The sequence below is a fragment of the Octodon degus genome, unplaced genomic scaffold (assembly GCF_000260255.1).
Source record: "Octodon degus isolate 3935 unplaced genomic scaffold, OctDeg1.0 scaffold00126, whole genome shotgun sequence".
NCBI lineage: Eukaryota > Metazoa > Chordata > Mammalia > Rodentia > Octodontidae > Octodon > Octodon degus.
Window position 1 is genome coordinate 492,398 of NW_004524702.1, and position 23,419 is coordinate 515,816.

At 52.3% G+C, this 23,419-nt stretch overlaps 1 protein-coding gene across 3 annotated transcripts in view; it reads left to right on the top strand.

Annotated features, from left to right (window-relative positions):
* Positions 1–23,419, top strand: part of Myrip (myosin VIIA and Rab interacting protein) — a 173,579-nt gene that overhangs the window by 97,376 nt on the left and 52,784 nt on the right. For all 3 annotated transcript variants that reach the window (XM_023700819.1, XM_023700820.1, XM_023700821.1), the window contains exons 3-7: positions 13,580–13,716; positions 18,660–18,740; positions 19,672–19,769; positions 19,908–19,988; positions 20,735–20,878. In XM_023700819.1, the coding sequence (XP_023556587.1) occupies positions 13,580–13,716; positions 18,660–18,740; positions 19,672–19,769; positions 19,908–19,988; positions 20,735–20,878 (541 nt within the window). The remainder of the gene's footprint in view (positions 1–13,579; positions 13,717–18,659; positions 18,741–19,671; positions 19,770–19,907; positions 19,989–20,734; positions 20,879–23,419) is intronic.

A 23,419-nucleotide genomic window follows, 5' to 3' on the forward strand; every position in this document is an offset into this window, starting at 1 on the left:
AAAGAAAGAAAGAAAGAAAGAAAGAAAGAAAGAACAAATCAGGAAGAATGATGGCTGGCAGGAGCATGGAAGGAATTCAAACTTATATAGCGTGAGTTCAAGGCCAGCTTGAACTGCAAAGGGAGACACTGTCCCAGAGGAAAAAAAAAAAGCAAAAAATTGAAAAAATGACCATCAAAAAATGTTAAACTTATCTCTTTAGTGCTCAAAAGATAACTGCAATGAATAGGAGAAAATATTTTCAAATAGTGTATTTGATAAAGATCTAATATTTAGAATATAAAGGAATACTACAACTTAACAAAAAAAGATAGCCCAATTTAAAAATGGGCAATACACTTGATTAAGCATTTCTCCAATGGGGATGTACAGTTGGACATAAAAAGATACTCAGCTTCATTACTCTATAGAGAAACGCAAGTTAACATGACAAGAATATACCACTGTAACCCACTGAGATGGCTCTTATAGAAAAGGTAGTAATTGCTGATGACATAGGGGAACTGGGGCGCTCTTACTCTAGTAGTGGTAATATAGATAATGCTTTAGGAAGCAGGCTGGCCTTCCTCAAACTGTAAAGCGTAAGTAATCGTAGGACTCAGCAGCTCTACTCCAAGCTAAGTAACCAAGAGAACTGAAAACATGTATGCACACCAAAATATCCATGCAGCTGTTCATGGCACACAATAAATTAAAGAATTTATTATTTTTTAAAGATTACGTATCATCAGGGAACTGTAAGTGGCAGCCACAGAGAGCTGTCACCTCCGCCTATTAGGATGGCCCTGCCCGCGAGGGTGACAGACACTGGGAGGGGGAAGGAACCCTTCACACTGTGACGAGAGTAAGCGTTCGCACAGTTGTCACAGACAACAGCGTGGTGGGCTTGAAAAAACTGCAGCAAAACTTCATCGTCCAGCAGCCCCACAGCGGGGCAGCGGCTCGCGCAAAGACAACAGTGCTCGCTCCTCAACACGTAGCTGAGATGCAGGTTCATCGCAGTATTATTCTCGTAGGCCATGGGGTAGGGAGACTCTGAGTGTCAGCAGGTGAGAGGGTGAAGAACATGTGTGTGTGCATGTGTGTACTTATGGCTATGTATGGCTTTGTGTAAATGTGTGTGTACTTGTGTATACATATGTGTGTGCGTGTGTGCATGTGTGTACTTATGGCTATGTATGGCTTTGTGTAAATGTGTGTATACTTGTGTATACATATGTGTGTGTGTGTGTGTGTGTACTTATGGCTATGTATGGCTTTGTGTATATGTGTGTGTACTTGTGTATATGTATGTGTGTGTGTGTGTGTGTCTATATTACTCAGCTGTAAAGAGAGCAAGCAAGTCCTGCCATTTGCCCCAACATGAAGGACCCTGGAGGGCACTGGTGGCCGGATTAGCCAGATCCAGACAGACAGGAAGGCGGGACTCCTCTTATCTGGAATTCATAAAAGCAGAACAGCAGACCCAAACTCGTGGAAACAGTGGGTGAGGGTGCCTTGGGCCATGGAGAGATGAGCATCAGAGGGTGCAGACTTCAGTTCTCAGGCAAGTAAATCGTGAGACTAGAGCTTGCCGGGGACAGTGGCTCGTGGCGCCGCCCATGTGTTACTCCTGAAGTGTCATAGAGTACATCTTCAGAGTCTGATCTCTCACTGCAGAATGCGTACATATGTTGGGTTGTTGCTTAGTGTGCATTGTTTTTGCTTTATTTTATAGACTTAAATATCTATCATGTTATTTGCCAAATTATACTTCAGTAAGCTGAAAAAGTAAGCAGAGGAAGGCACCAAGACGAGCCTTCTGTATAGGAATCGCAGGGTCCTCCTCAAGGGTCCACAGAGCCTAAAGCTGAGGCGTAAGCACTGGCTTCAGCACAGCAGGGACAAGCCAGGTTTCCACGCTGTTCTGTCTAGAAAGGTGGCTTTAAACTTATGTGCTAGGACTCCACATCGCAGGAAACAAGCCACATGCTTCTACCGTGGTATGCTGTCTTTCTGCAGCCCGGAGGAAGCAGGACCAAGTGACTATGGACTGAAACTTCAAGAATAAACCTTTTTTCTTTATAATGTTGCCATCTCAGGTATTTGTTACAGTAACAGAAAGCTGACTAAAGCAGTGTGTCAATACACACAGTACAATGCACCCAATACACACAGAACATCCTTGCTCTATATCTTGACTGTACCAATGTTACTATCCTGACTGGGATACTGTAGTATTGTTTTTGAATATGTTACCATTGGCAAAATCATTACATTTTTATGCTGAAAAACAAAAAGTAGCCTTCATTTTGGCCCTAGAGAAGCAGGCCTGGATTGGAGGAAGAGATGCTCCATGCGAAGGCATTGGCTCCAAGGTGGCAAATTCAGAAGGCTCCACTGCTCCTTCTGCAGGGCGGACAGCTCTGCCAATCAGACCAAATGCCCACTGAGGGCCCCAGTGAGTCAGTTCTCCTCCGAGAGCAGGCATGAGTGGCTGGTGGAGCCGGGCATCAGCCCCATGCTGCCCTTCATCCCACACCAAAGTGTGACATCCTGCCCAGAGTGCGATTCCCTCAGGTGGCCAGCAGGGTGGCCAGCAGGCGAGGCACAGGTGTCAGGAGAGGAAGGGCCAGGGGAGAACTTGGGCTGGACAACAGTCAATCAGTAGAGGCTCCAGGTCAGTCTGGAGACTTGTCCCAGGGTCGCCAACTGCTCAGCAGGTGACACCAAGAGCCTCCCCTGGAGAACCACCAGGACATCAGCCTTGCCAGGGCCCCACATCCCTTCAAGGCATGCTGGGCTGTGGAGTGGCACTGACCTTCCTCTGAGAAGGGCATCAGGAGACCTCCAGGTGACAACCTGTGACACAGAGGTGTGCAAACCCCAGACGCACAGTGACTGCAGCCTCAGAACAGGAGACTAATTTTGTCATTAAGGTGCAGAAACATGTTTCTGTCAGACCCACACATATTCTTTAGAATTTTTCTATTGATGAATTACTAATTTTAATCTTATGACTTTTATTATATTAAACAATGAGTTTAATAAATATCAGAAAAAATAATAAAAATAAAATATTGAATTTTTAATATTTATTGAGTACTTATAAAAGAGCATCAAAATTTTCAACATTGACTGGTTTTTGGTGTACAAAGTCTAGAAAAGACTATTATAAATCCCTGTATGAACAACATTGAAAATACCAATAGTACTCTGCAAAAAAAAATTATCTTTGCTTCAACTGTCACACCCAAGGCAATCTTCACATGTGACACGTGCGTGTTCCACGCACAAGTGCCCCTTACACTGAGAATACTGTGTGTGTTTTGCTCTCCTTTCCTGCAGGGCACAGTTGACATCTCTTGTTTTCCTGTTGCCCGAGGTGGCCCCCGGGTTGCCATACCCGCCAGTGAGCTCACCAGTGTGCTCCACAACTTTTCTGCATGGTTCCCTGGGCAGAAACATTTTCTTTCTCCTCTGCTGTGTCGAATGAGCTCCAGTCCCAGTGCTCTAAGAAAATTTCTTCATGCTAATTTTCACTTGCTATTTTCTTTGTAAGGTATCAAACTGTCTATGCCACACATGTTTAAGAGTAAGACACAATCATTAGACAATGCTTTGTGCTTTAGGTGACAGCATAGTTGCTACATAACTCATCAAAAACATCTGCTCCACCTTTGGTTTTGTTGTAGAAAGTTTCCCTCTCACTTCTGTTTTGTCTAGGTTTTCCTATCAATGTTTCCATCATGGTGCAATGTTGGCATCAGCAGTACCAGTTTGTCATTCTTTGTCACATATGAGGCCAATGTCATATCTTTCTGAAATGCAGAGATTGAACTATACAATTCTCTATTTTGAAATTGCAACATTTGCTTTGGAAGTTCTGCTTTGTTCCTGAGAGTGGTTCCTACACTGGTCAACTTGCGCTCTGCAAATGTAACGCCAATTGGAAACTGGCAGCCAATTGTCAAATGGCATATTCCAGTTGGCCTGGGAGATGGGGCAACAAAGTCTGTTCACAGCATCATTCAGCTTATTGCTATGTGAGTAGAGACCCGACAGCTGAGCCCCAAGACAAACGCCTACATAGGAAGCATAATCTTTGTATCTGCAAAGGCATAAATTTTATGCCGCTTTTTTTGATGGAACCGGGATTGAACTATGCCATATTTTGACCCATCACTTTTCCATAAATCTTTTACATTCCTGTGATCATCATGAGAAATCTGTGCATACCTCAGGGAAAGGTACTGAGATGCACAGCTGGCTACTATAATGCTAAAGTAAAAGTTTACAGTAGAAAGGTGAGGGATGGTCCACTGGAACCAGGCCTGTGCCCCAAGTTAAGAAGCCCTCTTGCCAGCTGTGCCCCTCAAACACAATGACAAAGCACTCACGTGTTTCCTCACTTCTGATCTGGGGCCGTGATACCTGTCGGCAGGTGAGCTCTTAGCACTGTGTGCCGTCAGACGTGGGTTAAAAAGGCCAAATGGAAGCCATTAGAGTTGCTCTTGCCTGGTAAAAGAGTGAACCAAAAGCAGCACCACATTCCTGGAGGGACTGCAGAGATCAGTGCCACCATCAAGGACTTGAACGTGCAGGGTGGGGGTCCTCACCACAGCTCCATTTAATTCTCCCACTTGGCCTGTGCAGAAGACAGATGGGTCTTGGAGAACGACAGTAGATTACCATAAACTGAACCAGGTAGTGACCCCACTTGCAGCGGCAGTACTGGATGTGGTTTCCTTGCTTGAGCAGAGTAGCGCATCTCCTGGTAGTTGGTATGCAACGGTTGATCGGGCAAATGCCTTCTTCTCCACACCTCTCCGTAAGGACCATCCGAAACAATTTGCTTTCACTTGTCAAGGCCAGCAATAAACCTTCACTGTCTTACCACAAGAGTATATTAACTCTCCAGGCCTGTGTCACAACTTAGTGCGTAGGGATCTTGGTTGCCTTTCTCTTCCTCAAGATATCACGCTGGTCCATTACATTGCTGATGTTATGCTGACTGGGCCTGGTGAGCAGGAGGTGGCAAACACCTTGGATTTGTTAGTACAGCATTTGAGAGCCAGGGGATGGGAGATAAATCCCTCAAAAATTGAAGGTCCTTCTACCTTAGTGAAGTTTCTAGGAGTCCAGTGGTGTGGAGCATGTAGAGATATTCCCTCTAAGGTAAAAAAAAAAAAAAAGATCTGGCTCCCCCTATGACCAAAAAGGAGGCATAGCACCTAGTAGGCTTATTTGGATTTTAGAGACATTTCCCTCACTTAGGTATCTTACTCCAACCCATTTACCAAGTGACTGAGAAAGCTGCTAATTTGGAGTAGGGCCCAGAACAGGAAAATGCCCTTACCCTAGTGACCCACTAGCAAAATTTTTGCTTCATGTCTCTACATCCCAGCCCAGGACAGGAAAAATTAAACGTGAAAATTCCTGTAACATTTCCTCCACCATGTTGTGCCGAACTGGCAGCTCCAGTGAGCTCGGGGGCTCCAAGTCCTTGCCACACACATGTTCGTAGATGTCTGGGCATGGCTGTGTGAGCTCTCACAGCTCGCTGTCCTCTCCCTCCTGAAGCAGTCATAGAACAGGCAGTGGTGGTGTGCGCCTGCTCTGCCCTGGCCCAAGCCTGTGCCTTTTCCCAGGAAAGACCCCTGGGGGAGATGAGGGGCTTTGTCACCTGTGTCCAGGTGTTTGGGTCTCTCTGGGTGGAAGAACTCTGCAGAAACAAAATAACTGGTTCTGAAACTTTTAATAACTAAGCAATGTGGACTTTCTCTGTTTCAGTCTCCTGTCACTGTCTACTTACCACAAACCCTGTCATCACCTGCTTGGTCTCAGTTACTGGTGCTTTTCAACAGGTGTGGGTGAGAGTTGTCATATCTGCTGCATAAGTGTTTAGCATTTGTGCTGGCCTTAAGGAAAGAAATAGGAAGGGGATTTTCAGCTGTTGGCGCTGTTTCGGAACAGACAAGGGAGCGAGTTTTTTCTCTGCACTGACCGCTTTGCATCGCAGGCAGAACCTGGGGTGCTGAGTGTGCCGCTGCAGCTGCAGCTGCCCCGCAGGGTGGGGCCGAGGCGGCAGGCAGGGCTGTGGGGTGCTGGCTTCCTTGGCGCGGACCCCACGTGTGTGACACAAGCAGCAGCCAGCAGCGCAGTGTGTTCCATCGACGGCACAGGCAGAGCGTGGATTTTCACACAGTGGCCTTTCTTGTTATTGATTTATTTATATCAAAGTTATGGGGATTTTTGTTTGTTTGTTTGTTTGTTTTTGGCAGAACCAGGGATTGAACTCAGGCCGTTGCACTTGCCAGGGAAGTACTTATTCCACTGAGCCATCTCCCCAGCCCTATATCAAAGTTATGGATATACATACTTTAAAAAACAAGTTGGATAAGAAGTAAAGCCATGCTGTAGTGTTGAGCTGTAGGGGACTCAGGTCAACAATTTCTGACACTGCCAGTCAAGAGGAAGACCCAATACTGTTATGGACTACTGGACTCTTTTAGAATATTTTGCTGAGTTAACACACCTATAATATTCAAATGACGGAACTAAACAAAAAAGGGTATACAGATGAATGTCCATTTTGTATCTGTGTATTCAAAGTGGTTAGGATAGATATATAGTTACATTCTCTTAATGAATAGAGCAATTTGTTCTAACAGTGTTTGTAAATAGGATATCATGTCTGCATCTTGTACAGCAAATAACCACTAAGAAGAGAGCATGCAATGTGTTAATTATTAAAACTGTCCTACCAATTTGATTTGAAACTGTCTTATTGCTATTTGTTTCTCAATAAAATTATGGAAAAAAAAAGCAAACAAGTTGGGACTCGGGGAGTTAGGTCACCAGTCTAAGCACCTGCCTGGCAAGTGCAAAGACCTGAGTTTGATCCCCTGTGTAGCATGCCATGCCAGCCTCATGCCAAGCTGTCCACCAAAGCAGGATGTGGTGGTGCATGCCTGTAATCCAAGTACTAGGGAGGCAGAGACAGGAGGATCACTATGAGTCTGAACTGCACAGCATGCCTGTACCAAATAAATAAATAAAAGCTTTCTTTAAATTTTAAAATAAATGAAATACCAAGTGTATTATTCTTTTGGTGTATTGTAAAAACAGTAACCCCTTATCCCACGCCCCACCCCGTCCTGCTTCCTAAATGCAATCATTTTCAACTGTGAAGTCATTACCTACAGGAATTGGGGCATTTACTTGCAAGTTTCTAAATAGCACACTTGGGGTCTTGGGGCCTTGCTTGTGTCTTTGTTTTAGGGTTCACTCTTGCTTTTTCCCCTCTCCCCATATGCACATCCCACATCCTCTTCGCTCTACACCAGAGAGGAAAGGGAGGGAAGGAGTCAGAACAGGCAGAGGAAGGGAATGAGCAAAGGTCACACATGTTGGCGATGGACAGGGCCAGTTCCCCTCACCAGGCCCAGGCCCAGGTGCTGGACAGGGCTGAGCAGTTGCTAGCCAGAGCCGGATGTCTTCAGCAGTCCCAGCCTGATCAGGTCAAAGCCAGGAGGTCCCGTGTGGGTGGCAGCACCTTCCTGGTCCAGAGCGGGGTGGAGGCGGAGGGCCACGCAAGCCTGAGGCACATTTTGCCTCCATACTCAAGTCCTGGCATTTCTGCCACACACAGATCTGAGACCAAGCTACTGCCATCCGGACAGTGGCTCTGTTGGGGACACTCCGGACAGTGGGAAGGAGCCCAGGGCAGACCTTTCCCTCAAGGGTGGCGGATGCAGGCAGGGACCGCTCAGAGTCCTGTGAGATTTGTTTCCACAGATGATACCAGTACAACTGGTTACCTGTGTGGAAAATAGAGCAAAACCCCAGTTTATGTCGAAACAAGTTCCTGATGGTTTGGGTGCAGTCTTGCCATGAGCCTTCTCTGTGGAAAGGCTTGCCGAAAGACGGAGACATCTGAGCAGCAGGACTCTTAGCTTCTTCTCAGGCAAAGCACACCGGAAAGAGCGACACAGGATGGGCGATCAAACAAAGGCGGGGAGCCTTTGCAGTCCAACAGCCAAGCATGGTGGGCTTGTGTTCAGCACACAGAGCAGTGGCCAGGTAAACTCAGATTCTCGGCAAACCAAGAGCAGAGGGAAAAGGCAAAGTTCAGAGAAAAAGGAAAAGCCCCTGAAGAGGCGCTTGGCCTCGCTAACCAGCACATGCAAATTCATTTCTTCCCATAATTTTGTTGAGAAACAAATAGCAATGAGACAGTTTCAAATCAAATTAGTAGGGCAGTTTCAATAATTAATACATTGTATATTGTTTTCTTAGTGGTTATTTGTTGTACAAGATGCAGACATGATATCCTATGTACAAACACTATTAGAACAAATCCCTCTATTCATTGAATTAAGAGAATGTAGCTGTACATCTATCTTAGCTTGGATATACAGATACAAAATGGTCATTCATTTGTATCCCCTTTTTTTGTTTAGTTCTGCATTTGAATATTATAGGTGGGTTAACTCAGCAAAATATTCCAAAATAGTCCAGTAGTCCATTATAGTATTGGGTCTTCCGCTTGACTGGCAATGTCAGAAATTGTTGACCTGAGTCCCCTACAGCTCAACATAACACCATGGCTTTACTTCTAATACTTCATTTTTATACTTTTCTGCTGGGTGGTTAAGACCAAGGTAAAGCAGGACCTATGCAACAGGAGTTGTAGCTTTTGGGTCTGATAAGGTCAGTGAAATCCCCTCAGGATTTATCCTGAGACCCTGTATCTCAGACTGTAGAACCTTTGTCAGTGCAGCCGTGTGGATGAGTCACGGCCATTGCAGAACAAAGCACCAGTGCTCTCCGATGGACCAGTCAGGGCTGTGGTGGTCCAGGCTGGCACAAAGGGGAAGCCTTTTGCAGACTCCCACAGCTCCCTCTGGAGGACAACCTGGTGATAACCATGCACACTGCACATGGTTTGCAGGACCCACACACCGCCAGGAGCACAGCAAGTGCCACCCAGCAGCGCTAGGCATTTCTCACTCAGTGCCTTCGGCAAGCTGTAATGCGCACATCTGGTACAACAGGTTGCAGAGCAGGCGCGCAAGGTGCTTCTGAGGGGCTGATAGGGAAATCTCGGCAGCATGATGTCTTGTCTGTCTCTTTGGGGATACCCCAAGAAGTGTGCCCTGATAGAAGATGGGTCACCTGAAAGAGGCTGGAGATAGGAGGGAGAGGTGGAAGCTGCCACCCACTTAAGACCCTCGTTGGGTGACAGCCACGCCCTTTGGAGTCAGCACAGACTCATGCAGGGAGGAGGCCTTGGCAGTGTCAGGATGCAAATAATGCACCTCCAAAAAACCAGCACCCCCCAAAAAAAGGCTTGAAAAAAAGGGCAATTAGATGTGTCTGTAAGAGAGTCCAGAGCTCTCTAAGGGCTTGAGGAGGCCAGGTGTTCAAAATATGAGGTATAATTCAGGAGGCTGAGGCAGAAAGGTCGCTGCGAGTTCAAGGCCAGCCTGGGTTGCAAAGTGCATCCAGGGCCTGCCTAAACAACACAGCAAGGAGCTGGCAACATAGCTCGGCAGACTAAGCACCTGCTTAGGCAAGCACAGGGACCAGGGTTCAATCACCGGTTCTGCATGCTGCACTGGCCCTGCCCCCAGGTGCACTGAGCTAGCTACCAAGACCAGGCGTGGTGGCACATGCCTGTATTCCCAGCACTGGGTAGGCTGAGAACAGGAGGATCACTATGAGTCTGAGCTGGTAGTGAGACCCTGTACCAAATGCATAAATTTTTTTAAAGGTCTATGGCTTATCAATACAGCAAGACCCCATCTCTACAAACAGAAACAAAAAAGTGCAAGGTGTGATTGAAAGCCACAGCGAGTATGTAAAGAAAGTTTATTACAGTGCCATGAGCCCCCGAGAACCCTCCCACAGCTCTGCACATGCTCACATCAGTGTTCTCACCGCTCTGCTGCAGTCCTGGTCCTCTTCCCTGAGGGTCTTCATGAGGTCTGACCAAAAATACAGCAACTGCTACTTCTGGGCACATCCAGCAGCGAGGCCGCTGGTCCTCGCCCACCTGAGAGGGCTGGCATGTGTGAGTCAGAATGACCATGATGGTCAACATTTGGAATTGTTTGGGGACATGGAGGTAACTGTGACAGAGCAACTAAAGACACCTGGGAAAGGACCCCAGAGGTGGCCCAAAAGCAGTGAGCACAGTCGCACACACATGCTCGCAGGAAGGGTTCTGAGCGAGATTCGTGGCCTCTGCCTTTCACTGAAACATTTTTAGTTCACACATTTAATATGTTTTTATCACACTGCATATGTCAACAGGGCCCTGTCCCTTTCTGCTGCCTGATGTGCTTTTGTTCAGAAAACCATAGCCATCTCCCAAGCGATAGTCACAGCGTCAGCAAGTCCTGGTGGGAAATCATGTCAACCTGCACGTCTGTGATGTGTGGCAACGCCCTGCTACGTGCTCCCTGTGCCCCGGGAGCTGCGGGCTCTGTCTGCCCAGCTGCAGGCTGTGGGCTGCATCCCGCTTTGCAGAGGAGGACGCTCCACCTCCCCTACCCAGCCCCCGGAGGTGCCTGTGACTCCCGGTGGTCGCCGGGCCTCGCCTGTGGTGTCTGTACAGAAGGGTGGAAATAAGCAGCACTCTAATGGTGTAGATGTTCTCTGCTACAACCCAACCCTGGCAGGGAAAAGCTGCGGTTCTTGGCCACCGCCTGGCTGAGGGGCAGTTGTCCCAGGCCTTCGCCCATGAGTGGGCAGCAGCTTCCCAATTGCAGTTGGTTCTATTTCGAGGCCATATTTTACTAGGCTGCTTTTGGAGTTGGGCTGTGTTTTCCTGGAGATCTCAGTTGCTTTTTCTCATGCCTGCTGACGAGTGCGGGCGCAGCTGTCCTGCACGTGGCCTCCTGGTCACTCGCCTGGCCGCCTGCCCGCCCTCTGCCTGAGTGCTGTGGTCAGAAGGGCGCCCTCTTTCTATTTCCTGGCCTCCACCTAGAGCGTACCTTAGGAACTTCCTTTTTCAGAAGACAGACTTTCTGAGAGTGAATGCCTGAGAATATGTATTTTGCTTTCCTGGGAGGGTAGTTTAGCAGAATTCTTGGTCCTACCGCTTCTTCTCTGGCTTGGAAAGCTCAGGCACTGCTGTAGGCCAGCACTCACTGGTTAAGAATTTTATTCTCTGTATTATTCACTTTAAAATTACTATGTTTTCCTGCGGGGAATCCCCAAGGATTCCTTATCTTGGAGGATCAGGACTTTTATGAAGAACAATCTAGGGGGGGTTGTCTGTTTATTTTGCTTTGTGTTTTGTTTATGCTGCTTGGCAATTAGCTGACCTTTTGACTAAAATGTGTTTACCTTTCTTATTTGGGGAAATTGTCCTCTAGCATGTCTTAGATTTGATTTTTCTGCACATCTATGTTCTGTTTCCCCAATTTTGTAATCTTATTAAACGCTGAACACCTGAAGTGATTCTACCTGTCTGTCTGCTTTCCACCAGTTATCTTGTTTTTTTGTTTCTCACTGTATATTCTGGAAATTTTATATTATGTCTTGATTTTAACTTTTAAAGCTGTTAAAAGTTGAACAACCTACTTTCTGTTGTTTCTTGTTCTCTGCAACTTCTGGGTCACGTCGCCAGCCTGCTGAACGGATCCAGGGCCTTCTCGAACACTGTGGTATTAATTAGGGCGTAAGTTATTCCAGTGCAATGATTGTACTTGTCTTCTGTATTATTGTTGGCTTCTAGTGACCTTCACTGCTCCTGATGTTGGTTGTTTTAAGTGTCTGGTGATCCTTGCTGTCTGTGTTTTTAGAGAAACTACTTAATTAATAAAGATGGCCAGCATGGGCCTTCTCTGCTAATGAATAGTTCTACTAATTTCTCTTCCGCAACAGGCTTGGGGCAAGGCCTTGAGCAAGTGCCCCAGATTTGTGAGCTGGGCAGGTAGCTACAGACTTGGCAAGACGTGTGAGCAGATTCACAGCGCTCCCAGTGCCAGCCACGCCCTGGCTGCAAGACATCAGCCGAGGTCCTAGCCTTCCCCCGTAGGAGGCCCAATCTCAGCAGAAAGCTGCCACTTTGGCCTGACTGGTCAACCTTAGATGGGCGACGGCCCAGTTGCTTGAGAACATGCAGGGAAAAGCCGATGGCCCACTGCAGTCTACACAGTGACTGTTACCTTTTGTGTGTGTGTGTGTGTGTGTGTGTGTGTGTGTGTGTGGAACCGGGGATTGAACTCAGGCCCTTGCGTCGTCAGGCAAGTACTTATTCTACTGAGCTATCTCTTCGGCCCCCACTGTCACCTTTTAGACACATGGTCACCGCCTGCTCTCCAAATCAGCAGCCCTCAGAACTGGACCCTCAGACTAAAGTCTTGATCTCTTGGTCTTGAAAATGGGCCTTTTTTGCTCTTTATGCTGCCATCTGCCTTCAGGTTTGCAGAAACCTGACAAAAGCTCTGAGCCTTCATCTCGGAGGCTGCTTCCTCTCTGTAGCTCGAGTGTAGTGGGCTGGGAGGGAAAAGAACTTGGCTGGTACCTGTTTCTCTGCGAATCTAAGCACCTTTATTCACTTTACTGTTCTGGATTTTCTAAAATGAGCAAGATAAAAAAGGACACAAGCTGTCCTTCAAGGACAAGGGCCTTAAAAATACATCTTTACCAGGCAGGAAGGGAAGAATGCAGTTGGTGCGGGCAGCCGTCCTTGAGCGCAGAGCAGGGAGCCTCTTCCCTGTGGTGCTTTGCGCTGGTGGGGGAAGGCTGGAAGCTTTTCTCTCTTACTTGTGCTTTTTATTTTCCCAAGCTGGACTAAAAATGTTAACTCAGAAAGAGAGTCAAGCATAAAGCCTGCTGCTAAGTAGCTGTATCAGCTAACTTTTCTGCTTAACAAACCCCCCACAGCCTGGTGGCCTAGAACGGTACGTGTTCACCTGCCTGCTGTTGGCTGGACTCAGGTGGAGAGGCAGATGGCCAAGAGTCTTTCCCACCCAGGAGGACAGCTGGGGCTCATTCACTCACGTGTGTCAGGGTGCAGGATTCCAGGAGCAGCATGCAAGGGGCAGAGGCTCGGGACTTGCCTCATGTCCACCACTCTATGTCAGGTCACAAGCCAGTGCAGATTCGGGGGGGCTGAGAAGTGAACTCACATCTGAATGGAAGATCTGCAGAGTACTGCATTACCTCTGCAGCTCACCATTTGTCTCAGTTACTCTTCTCTCGTTGCTAGGACAAAATACCCGATGCCCAAAATGAGGGAAGGAAAGGTTTATTTAGCTCACAGTTTGCAGGGGTTTCAGTCCATACTCAGCTGGCTCCAAGGCAGATGGCACATGGCAGAGAGCAGCAGTTCATGGAGGCAGAAAACAGCAAAGAGTAAAGGGAGAAGCAGCGGCTGCCGCACCTAGCAAGCCTCTCTCCTCCCTTATGTTGTGTTCGGTCTGTCCACCCAGTGCAGGTGTAGCACTTACACCCATAATCCCAGCCTTGGATCATGAATTGATCACAAATTCTAGAAGCTGGCCCAATGACTGCATGAGGCTTTGGGGGACACCCAGACACAAACCATAACACCATTAAACAACTCTTCCTGTCTTCACAGGCTTCTGAGGACGCAGTCCCTGGAATGGTTCTACAGTAATGTGAAGAGCCGCTTCAAGCGCTTCGGCAGTGCCAAGGTCCTCAAGAACCTGTACCGGAAGCACCGGCTGGAGTCTGGCGCGTGCTTTGACATCCTAGGTACCCTCGGCCTCGGATCTGGGGTCTTTGGTGGCTTTCAGGGTGGAGAAAGGCTGGGTATGGAAGCCTGGAAGCTGGGCGCGCTCGCTGGGGACGGGAGTTTGTGTCAGTGAGTTTGGCACTCGCTGGCCTCCGGCACTCCCGCTGGCTCGCACTGATGTGTCAGGAACCAGGAAGACCAAAATGTTCCAGCTAAAGAAATGAAAGACTTATCTCTGTGCCCAGTGAGGAAGACTGGGCATCATGGGGACTGGTGAGGAGGGGCCCGGCCTGCGCTGGAGTGCACCTCCTCCCCGCCTTGCTGCTCGGAAGTCCGTCTGCCCAGGCCCCAGCCCCGTGTGACGGGAAGAGGAAGCGGCTTCAGTGCTGGTGGACACAGGGCCTTCGCCCCGAAGATGGCCTGGTCTCCACATAGGGCGTGGCCTGCAGTCCCTCCCGCCCGGCCGGCCGGAGGAAGCAGCCGTCAGAAGAGGGGCCAGGCCTTGTTAGGCTGCCAGCTCTCCTGGACGGCAGAGCAAGCTAGGACCCCTGGCCAAGCGTAACAGAGAGAACGCCGCCCATCGCACTGGGAGCTCCGCACCGTGTTCCTTTTGGTGTCTTCCCAGTAAGGTCTTCGTGTCTGAGCTGGACATGCGCCAGCTGCTCAGGGAGCAGGAAAGTAAGACCCGAGCAATAAACTCGAAGACTCCCAGCTCTTGGGCACCTCGCCGCTCCAGCTCAGGCAGTCGGGACGGGGAGACCCGCTCCCTGCAATGGCCGTGCTGGCAGCTTCTACGCACGATTTCTATCTCTCCTTGTGGGTCTTTCTAAAGATTTTTTCTCTGGAAATGGAGACCAAAAAAGGAAACAAACTTAAAGATATGCTGTTAACAGCAATTTTTTTTTTTACCCAAAAAGAGATCTCAAAGATCTCAAGAAGATCCAGGAATGAGCCAGTTCGCCTGTCATCGCACCCACCCGCCCTCCTGTGCCCTGGGTCTGCTTCACCCACCCCTCTGCATTGCCAAGTGTAAATACAGAACTTCTTCACCACTGAATGCAAACCAGGGACAGCAGGTGGTGTGGAGAACCTTACAGCGTGGAGCTCAGTTCTGACCTCCCGTTTCTCTCACAGCCCTGTGTGGCTGAGGTGGCCACGGCCCGAGCACTCTGCAGGGCTGTGAAATACTTGTTGCTGACTTAGAAGGACAGTGTGTGCTGGGGGCACTGGCGAGGAGGGGCAGTCTGGGCACTGCTCCTTTCCTGTCTCCTCAGAGCCAGTGCTGCCTGCTGGGCATCATAGCCAGCCTCTCCCTCCCACACCATGGTATGCAGGTGGTGGCCCCTTTATTTCTGTACTCCCAGAGCCTGGCCCAATACTTCGTGCATCCGTGTCCCCAGAACTAACTGGCACAATCCTAAAAGCATCTTGTGCAAGCTCAGACACCTCACGGAGGTATTAGAGTTGATTGCTACAGCAATTGGTGTCTCCACTTAAACCAAGATTTCCTTCAGCACACTCAGAGACGCAGACAGGGAACAGTTTGTGACGTAGCGCTCAAGCATGCCAGCTACACGGGCATGGTTCTACAACCAGTGGAACGAGGCCTGCAGCTGTGGGGAAGCCCAGGCATGCGCAAGTGTGGGCAAATCGGCCCATGTCTGCACAGCCTCCTGGAGAGGCACCAGAGCCTTGCTCGGCCACCCAGTCTCTAGGGGCGCTCTGCAACCCTGAATATGCATGAGAATCTCCCAGGAGCTCTGAGAAGACTCAAGACCCAGGCCATCTCCCACCAGCTACTTCTGAGTCTCTGGGGGTAGAGCCCTGCTGGCTGGGGCGTACCTATCTATCATCTATCATGTACCTACCTTTCATCCATCCCTCCTTCCCTTCATCCATCCATTTTCAAATTCTATGAAGTATTTAAAACCACAGCCAAGGCTGTGACCCTCAGCTGGACCTTCAAACAATCTGTTGAGTAAGTCCTGAATAAGATGTTTCCATCTTCAACTCTGCCTAGGGAAATTCTTTTCAGCACTTTGGTTGTCAGACTCTGTTCTGAGGAGTGGACTCCACTGTGCACATGTGTGGGGCCCCTTTGCCCATCTTCGGCATGACTGTGCGGTTTGCCTGCCACACACGTTCCACTGAAATTGCACATCACCCATGGAGTCTCACAGGCCGCTGGGCCGCGAGCACCTCGCCCCGCCTCCATCCCCTCAGCTGTCTCCAGCTGCAGCCTGGGTCAGGTGACCACGTCAGGCCTGAAGGAGACATTTGGTTGGGTGTATTGGCCTAAGATGTGTGCTGCTCTATTGGACCCCTACTGTGTGGCCCTTGGACTCAGAGTTGGGGTGCAAGGAGGGCAGCATCCACCATCTAAGTGCTGGCCTCCCCAGGAGATGGGGCAGGGTTTCCAGATCATGTCTGATGTCGACAAAAGGACTTGCTAAACATGTGACATCATTCTAAAATTGCAGCCATTACCAGTGTGCTGATTTGGAGACAATTGGATAAAAATGCATGATTTTATTGAGTATTACCTAAATGAGAAGGAAACAATCCTATTCTAGTTTACCCCTGCTCCGGACCTTTGGGTGACGTGGTTGTTGAGAGGCCTAGTGCGTCCCTCGCGTGGGGCTTGATGGACCGAGGTGACCGTGTGCGAATGCGGACAGCATCACAGCCTCAGTCCCTCAGTGTGTGGAACATGGAAGCCTGGGGTCCTGCGGCTGTCAGCAGGGCTGCCTAGGACGACTTGGCACTTCGGCCTTGGGAAGAGCCACTCCATGATGCTGGTGCCGCAAAAGGAAACAGGAGGGATGTGGTCCTGGGCCGTGTGGTCCTGTGCAGCCTGGGGTGGCTCCCCATGAGCCGGGCTTTCGCAGGCCACAGACCTGTCTTCTCATCCCCCTGGCCCTCCTCTCCACAGGGACACCTGCTGCATGCCCAGGCCCAGCTCCTCCCTGCTGGTGCTGCCCCCTCCCCTTCGAGGAGGCTTGGGTCACGCCTTCCCCACGCAGTGCTCACTTCCCCCTCCCACTACTTATAAACACTCTGTGGCTCAGTCTCCCACACATAGCCTCCCAGATCCTCCATCGCTTCTCTGCCTTATTCCCTGGCACAGGGAAACTCCGGAGCGTGGGACAAAGTGGCCATGCCACGGGGCACAGACCCAGCCAGGGCACCACTGTGAGCCTGCTGCTGGCTCCAGTGCTGTTGGGACAAAGCCCAAAACACCAGCGTGGCCACCAGGTCCGGGTCCCAGGTGGTGGCAGCCCAGGCACCCACTGTTGGTTCTGTGGTGGGGCTCCATGCCGCATCTGCTCGGCCCAGGGCTTCCCAACCCCGCCCTGACCAGCCCCACTCCAGGTCAGTCTTCTCCGGTGAGCACTTCCTGGGTCCTGTCACCCACCAAGCTCCTCCTCCTGACCAGCCACATCTCTGGAGACTGAGGACACCATCACCCCCATGAGATTCTCAAGTCTGTGGGTGGCCAGGCCGTCACAGAGAGGCACACAGTGACTTAGGCCTGCCAAACGCCCCAGATGCTTGCAAACGCCACGGGGCCGCCCAGAGCTGGGATGGCCCAGTGACCACGTTGAGGACATTTGCCCCTCGTGGAGCTGGAGCATCGCGGCTCTCCTCTGTCTCCCTGGTTCCTTCAAGCAGGTTCTTCAGCCAGTAGCCAGTTTGGGTATTTGGTTTTGGTTTGGAGCCACACACTGTGTCCTTGCTCCCAAGCACTGCAACGCAGTGACTCAGAAGATCCTCGGCAGGCGCTCCCCCCTCCCCCGGGAGCTGTCCGCTGAATCAAAGCAGGAACAGAGCCCCGGGAATCCACCCTCAGAAGCCCTGGCCCAGGTGACAGTGAGGCCCGGGCAGTTCCTCCTGGCTGTGGCTGCCACCGGCTCTTCTCTGCAGGAGAGAACAGGGTGTGGAATGAGACAAATGGCCAGTCACGCAGCAGGAGGGGACGAGTGGCCCAGAAGCCAGGCACACAGCCACCCAGCTAGACCAGCGCTCCCTGGGAGGCCGGCCTCTAGGAGGACGTCCCTCCAGGTTGCCTTGCAGAGGCAGGGAGAGCAAGGGACGCTCTGTGCCAAGCCCCGCAGCACCCACACCCCAGCAACCGTGCCTGGCCTGGCCCTGGCTCCCAGCATGAGGGAAATGGTGCAGAACCCTGCAGAAGGACTGGAGGAAGTTGGGGTGACAGCAACACTGCAACAGAAGTCAGTGCGAGAAGAAAAATGATGGCCAAGCCTGGTGTGCCCTTGTGGGGCTCAGGGGGCCAAAGCCTGTCTGGACCTGGTGCCTGGTTGGGCTGCTCAGAGGGGCTTGGGCACTGCAGGGCACACCTGAAGCCCTTGGTAACTTCTCTCTCCTCTCCCCTCTCTCCTCTCCCCTGTCCCCTGTCCCCTCTCTCCTCTCTCTCCCCTCCCTATGCTCTCTCCTCCCCTACCCTGCTCTCTCCTCTCTCCCTCCTTCTTCTCTCCCTCTTCCCTCTCTCCCCCCTCCCCTCTCCTCTCCTCCTCCTCCTTCTTCCTCCTCCCTCTCTCCCCTCCCCCTCCCCTCTCCTCTCCTCCTCCTCCTTCCTCCTCTCTCCCTCTCTCCTCTCCCCTCTCTCCTCTCTTTCTCCCCTCCCTATGCTCTCTCCTCCCCTCCCCTGCTCTCTCCTCTCTCCCTCTTTCCTCCTCTCTCCCTCCTCCCTCTCTCCACCCCCTCCTCTCCTCCTCCTCCTTCTTCCTCCTCTCTCTCCCTCCTCCATCTCTCCCTCCTCTATCTCTCCTCTCCCCTCTCCCCTCTCTCCCCTCCTTTCTCCTCTCTTTTCCTTCCTCTCCCTCCTCCCCTCCTTCTGTTCCCTCCCCTCCCCCCTCCCCTTTCCCCTTTCCCCTCTCCCCTCTCTCCTCTCCCCTCTGTCATCTCTCCCCCTCTCTCTCCTGTTCTCCACCCCCATCCCCAGGAGGAGGCTTTATTGAGCCCCACCTGGAGAATGAAGGTAGCATCTCGGGCAGTGACTCTACTTTTTACCGGCAGTCAGAAGGTAAGGTACCTGGGATTCAGGCCCGGATGTGGGCAACAGGGACAGCCTGTCCTCTACCCAGATGCAGCTGCTCCTGCTGTGCGTGACTTCCACATGCACATGGGTGTGTGCCTAGTAGGAGTGAGCTCCCCACTAGCCTGAGCTCATAGGGTCTGCGGGGCCCCCATGGGCCTGGGAGAGAGGAGCAAGCCCCCAGCTTCGCCCCCAGGAAGAGTGGATCCTGCACCTCAGGGGCCAAAGCTCCTCCCTGCCTGAGCTCCAGAGCCACTACCTGTGGGTGAGCTAAGAGGTGGCCACTTCCTCCTGCCTGGTGCCAGCTGCAGAACATGATAAACTGTTCACTACCAGCGCAGTGGAGTGCTTGGAACCCACATCAGCTCTGGTCATTCCACTGCTGTAGTCAGATATCTAGGTCTTTGGAGATAGCTCAGAGCTCAAATCTGAGCTCTCTTGGGGTCTCACTGTGGCCCTGGGCTAGTTCTGTGCCTCGAATCCACCACTGCTCGATGGCTGAGGGCCAAGAAGCCCTGGGCTGGAGCGGCCTGTGGCCACACCTGGTACCACTGGCCATGTTGCTGATGGCGTTTTATGGTCCCATGGCGTCGTCTTGGATTGTGTTGGTGCCGAGTCAGGGCGCTGTGCAGTGTGCTCGTGCCCCAGGTACTCATGGTGCGGGGTGCGCTCACAGCACGGCCTAGGCTTTGCTGGGGGGTGGGGAAGGGCCGTCATTTCCTCCCGTCCTGGAAACTCCCAGTACTGCAGAGGACTGGAGGCGGGGTGGAGGGAGCAGAAGAGGCAGGGGGCATCACAGATGCGGTGTCTGGACTCGAGGGGTCCAGGTGGGAGAGGGGCTCTGCAGGACAGAGGGCCGCAGGCCGCCGTCCCACCCCATCACGGTTAGAAAGCTCCCTGCATGCTGTCTCCTGCCTAGGGCACAGCATGGTGGACACTTTGGCCGTGGCCCTGCGTGTGGCAGAGGAAGCCATCGAGGAAGCCATCTCCAAGGCAGAAGCCCACGGGGACAGTCTGGTAGGTCCTTGGGGGGGGGGGTAGCAGGCAGCTGAGAGAGCAGGTCTTAGCAGCTGTTCCTAGGGCAGGGTGCCTCCTAGGCTGGCCAGGGTCCCCGGGGCAGCATTCATGGTGTCCCCTCCACCCTCTCACCCACAGGACAAGCAGAATGAGGCCACGTACCTGCGGGACCACCGAGAGGAGCTCACTGAGGAGCTGGCTGCCACAATCCTGCAGAAGGTAGGGGTGCAGGCCAGAGCCAGGGCAGCTGAGAGCGGTGCCCGTGGCAGGAACTAGCAAAGGCCAGAGGAGGACTGATTCTCTCATGGGCCCAGCGTTCTTTGGGGGTTGGTGGGCAGAGTATCATGGCATGCAGATGGCCTGGCAGGGGATACTTGGTAAACAGAAGCAGTATCTGCTTTGGGGAGGATTAGAAACCTCCCCAAAGGATTAGAAACCCCAAGTTTTCCTGGGTTCCTCATCTGAAGACTTGGCCAACCAGGGAGGAAAATATCGAGGAAAAAAATCCCAGAAAGTTCCTGAAGCAAAACCTGAGTTTGCCATGTGCTGAGCCTCAGCTGGGTGCACATGGGTGAGCAGGCAGAGACCCACCTACCTCTGCCTCCGCGTGGTCCTCTGTCCCTCTGCTTTCCCAAATCTCACCACACACCACCTGTGCTGGCCAGCTCTGTGCTGAATTGCAGACTTATGTGTCGCACTTCTCTGAGGGTCACAGGGATACATGCGGTGCCTCGCCTGGTGTTAGGATCAGAGGTGCAGGTCGGAGTTGAGACACCCATGAAGGGTGTGGGCTGCTTGTGCCACCTGGGTGAGGCAGTGTGCACTGGAGGAGCTGCAGGGCCCCACCTCGGTGCGACCTGAGGCTGTGGTCCCCCGGGACCGAGCTCCGCTGGAAGCACCAGAGCTGTCCCTGCTCTGCTGCATGCCCCGGAGCCTCGCACTCACCATGTTGCCTCCTGCCCCAGATCATAAAGAAACAGAAGAGCAGGAACGAGCGGCCCACGGAGGAAGACCTCGAGTGGCCACAGCCACAAGACCACAGGCTGAAGACAAAGGATGAGGGCAGCACTGCACATCTGGGAGGCCACCGCACACCAGCTGCACTCTGGGTAAGTCCTGGAGTGGTGCAGAAATGGGCCTCTTGCAGATGGGGACAAGGGACTGTGAGGGCAGGAGTGGGGCACAGTGGGTGCAGCGGAGCAGGCAGCTGCTCGCCTGCCCTCAGCCCATGCTGTGTCCTGTTCTGCAGAAGCCCATGTTACCTTCTTCTCCTGCAGAAGATGGTGAGGACAGCCTCCCAGGGCCCAGGTTAGCAGAAGCAGGACGAGACCTTGTTGTATTAATCAGGAGCCGAGCGGAACCCCAGGCCTATGTTCACCACAGATGGCTTTGTGGCCCCTGAGCGTGGATGGCAGAATGGTGGTCACTACCCCTCAGCCTCCAGGCTTGCACAGATGGTCAGGACAGGGCCACCCCAATACAGGACTGGCCTGAGTCAGTGCTCCAGTGCCTTAGGAGCCAGGGCCACAGCACTGTTCCCTCATGGAAACCCTGGATCCACAGGCAGGCAGGATCGTGTCTCCCAGCCCTCAGGTCAGGCACGGCACCCTTAGAGAGACAGCAGGGGTGCTGGGAAGCACACAGGGACCCCTACTGTCTCGGTTACTTTTCTCTTTTTGCTGGGACAAAATACCTGACACCAAAAATGAAGGAAGAAAAGGTTTATTTAGCTCACAATTAATGGAGATTTCAGTCCATACTCAGCTGGCTCCAAGGCAGAGTGGCATATGGCAGAGGGCAGCCGTTCATGGTGGCAGAAAGCAGCAAAGAGCAAAGGGAGAGGCAGTAGCTAGCAAACCGCTTTCTCATTCTTACATTTGTATGCAGAGTCTCTGTCCCAGGGCAGGGGAAGCACTCACACTCATAATCCCAGCATTGGATCAAGAATTAACCACAGTCTCTAGACGTCTGCCCCATGATTGCACGAGGCTATAGTGGACAACTAGACAACTACAGTGCCCACCCTGCACGTGCTGTCCTCACCCAGCATAGTCCCAGTGGCTGCTCAGAAATTCCACACGGGACCCAGCCACTCTGCCTGTTCTTGGCCCATGCTGCCTCCCGTTCCGCAGCTGCTGCACACTCAGAATCCTGATTCAGGCTGCTCCCTGCTCTCCAGACCTCTGACACAGCCCTCTAGGGGCGCGGCCAGGGGCCAGGGGCCAGGGGGGCTGCGGTCCTTCGGGGCCTAGGCCAGCAGCAGCTCCTACATGGACTTCTGCACGGGGCCAGGTGCAGGTTCCCTAGACACTGTTCTTCCACCTGGTACTGCGTGGCCCAGGCCACTGCCACCTCCACATGCCCCATGTGCTGCATCTCATCCTGCGTGCTGCAATCCTCTTCCTACTCCACCCGTGGGTCAGGTGGGGCCCATGCAGCTGCGGACGGCAGTTGCAATGCCATGGGACAAAGCACAGAACCCAGGCCGCAGGCAAGTATGCAAGCTACACCCAGACTCACCGTGTGTTCACAGGGCCTCTCAGCCTGCGGGAAGACGGTGTACCCTGGGGCCTGAGATACCTGGGGTGAAGTCTGCTCTCTGCCAGGCTTCTGGTCCTTCAACAGGAAGAAGCAAAGCTTAGCCCGGTTGCTTCCTACAGAGCCCACAGTGAGAGGGGAAGCTGGCACTGACCAGCCCGGCCCCCAACATCAGTGCCTCGGGGCACAGGGACCCCAGGGCCATTGTGTGGGGTGTCACAGTGACACTGCCTTGCCAGCCGCCTCAGCCAATGCCGCATCTTCCATGGACCCCATGTGAGCAAGGAGGGAAGTAAAGCAGGGGTTGTGCAGAGAGGAGGGAGCACAGAGGGCGCGATCCAAGGGAGTAAAGGACACTGGCATCCTGTCTTCAGGCCCAAGAGCTGTGCCACTGCTGGCTGGCGGTTGGCTGTTGGTGCCCTCTGCTGGGCTATGTGCCCACAGCAGGGAACTGTGGCCAAGCCAGGGAAGGCCAGTCAGAACACAGGGTCTCAGGCTGCCTCAGGGGTCACCAGGGCACTGTTTTCACACAGCGCGGCTTCCCTGCCTTGGGTCAGAGCAGACCCACTGCCCCATCCCCTGAGGGCCCAGCTTCCTGTTGGCCCCAAGAGGGGTTGGGTTTTGCCCACCTTTGAGGGACTGGGAGGATTTCTGTCCCATTAACAGGGACCCCACCACCCCACCAACACACACATCCCACATGAGGTAGAGTTGGAACTGCAAGGGAAAATCGATTGCCGCAAGAAACTCCTAGGTAATTCAGGAGCTGGAGGAGAGCCAGTTTCTGTGTGGATATGATGCCACATGCCAGCCACAAGCCCCCAGGCTGCACTGCCCTTTGTGCTCGGCCTTGTGGACCCTGCCCAGCGCGCTGGAGTCTACAGGAGCTGACACGTGCCGTGGCCACACCCCAGCCTGGCCTGGCCGGGTGGAGGCTCATGTGTGGCCACCCTGCACGGGGCTGCAGCAGGGTGCACCCTGGTTCCCCATGATCTCGAGGCCTGGAAACCCCAGCCCTGAGCACTGTGCTCTGATGACACCCACGACCCACAGAGGGCCTGGGAGTTAGGGGTAGTGCCCTGGCCCAGTTTGCAGGAACTGCTCCTCCTCAG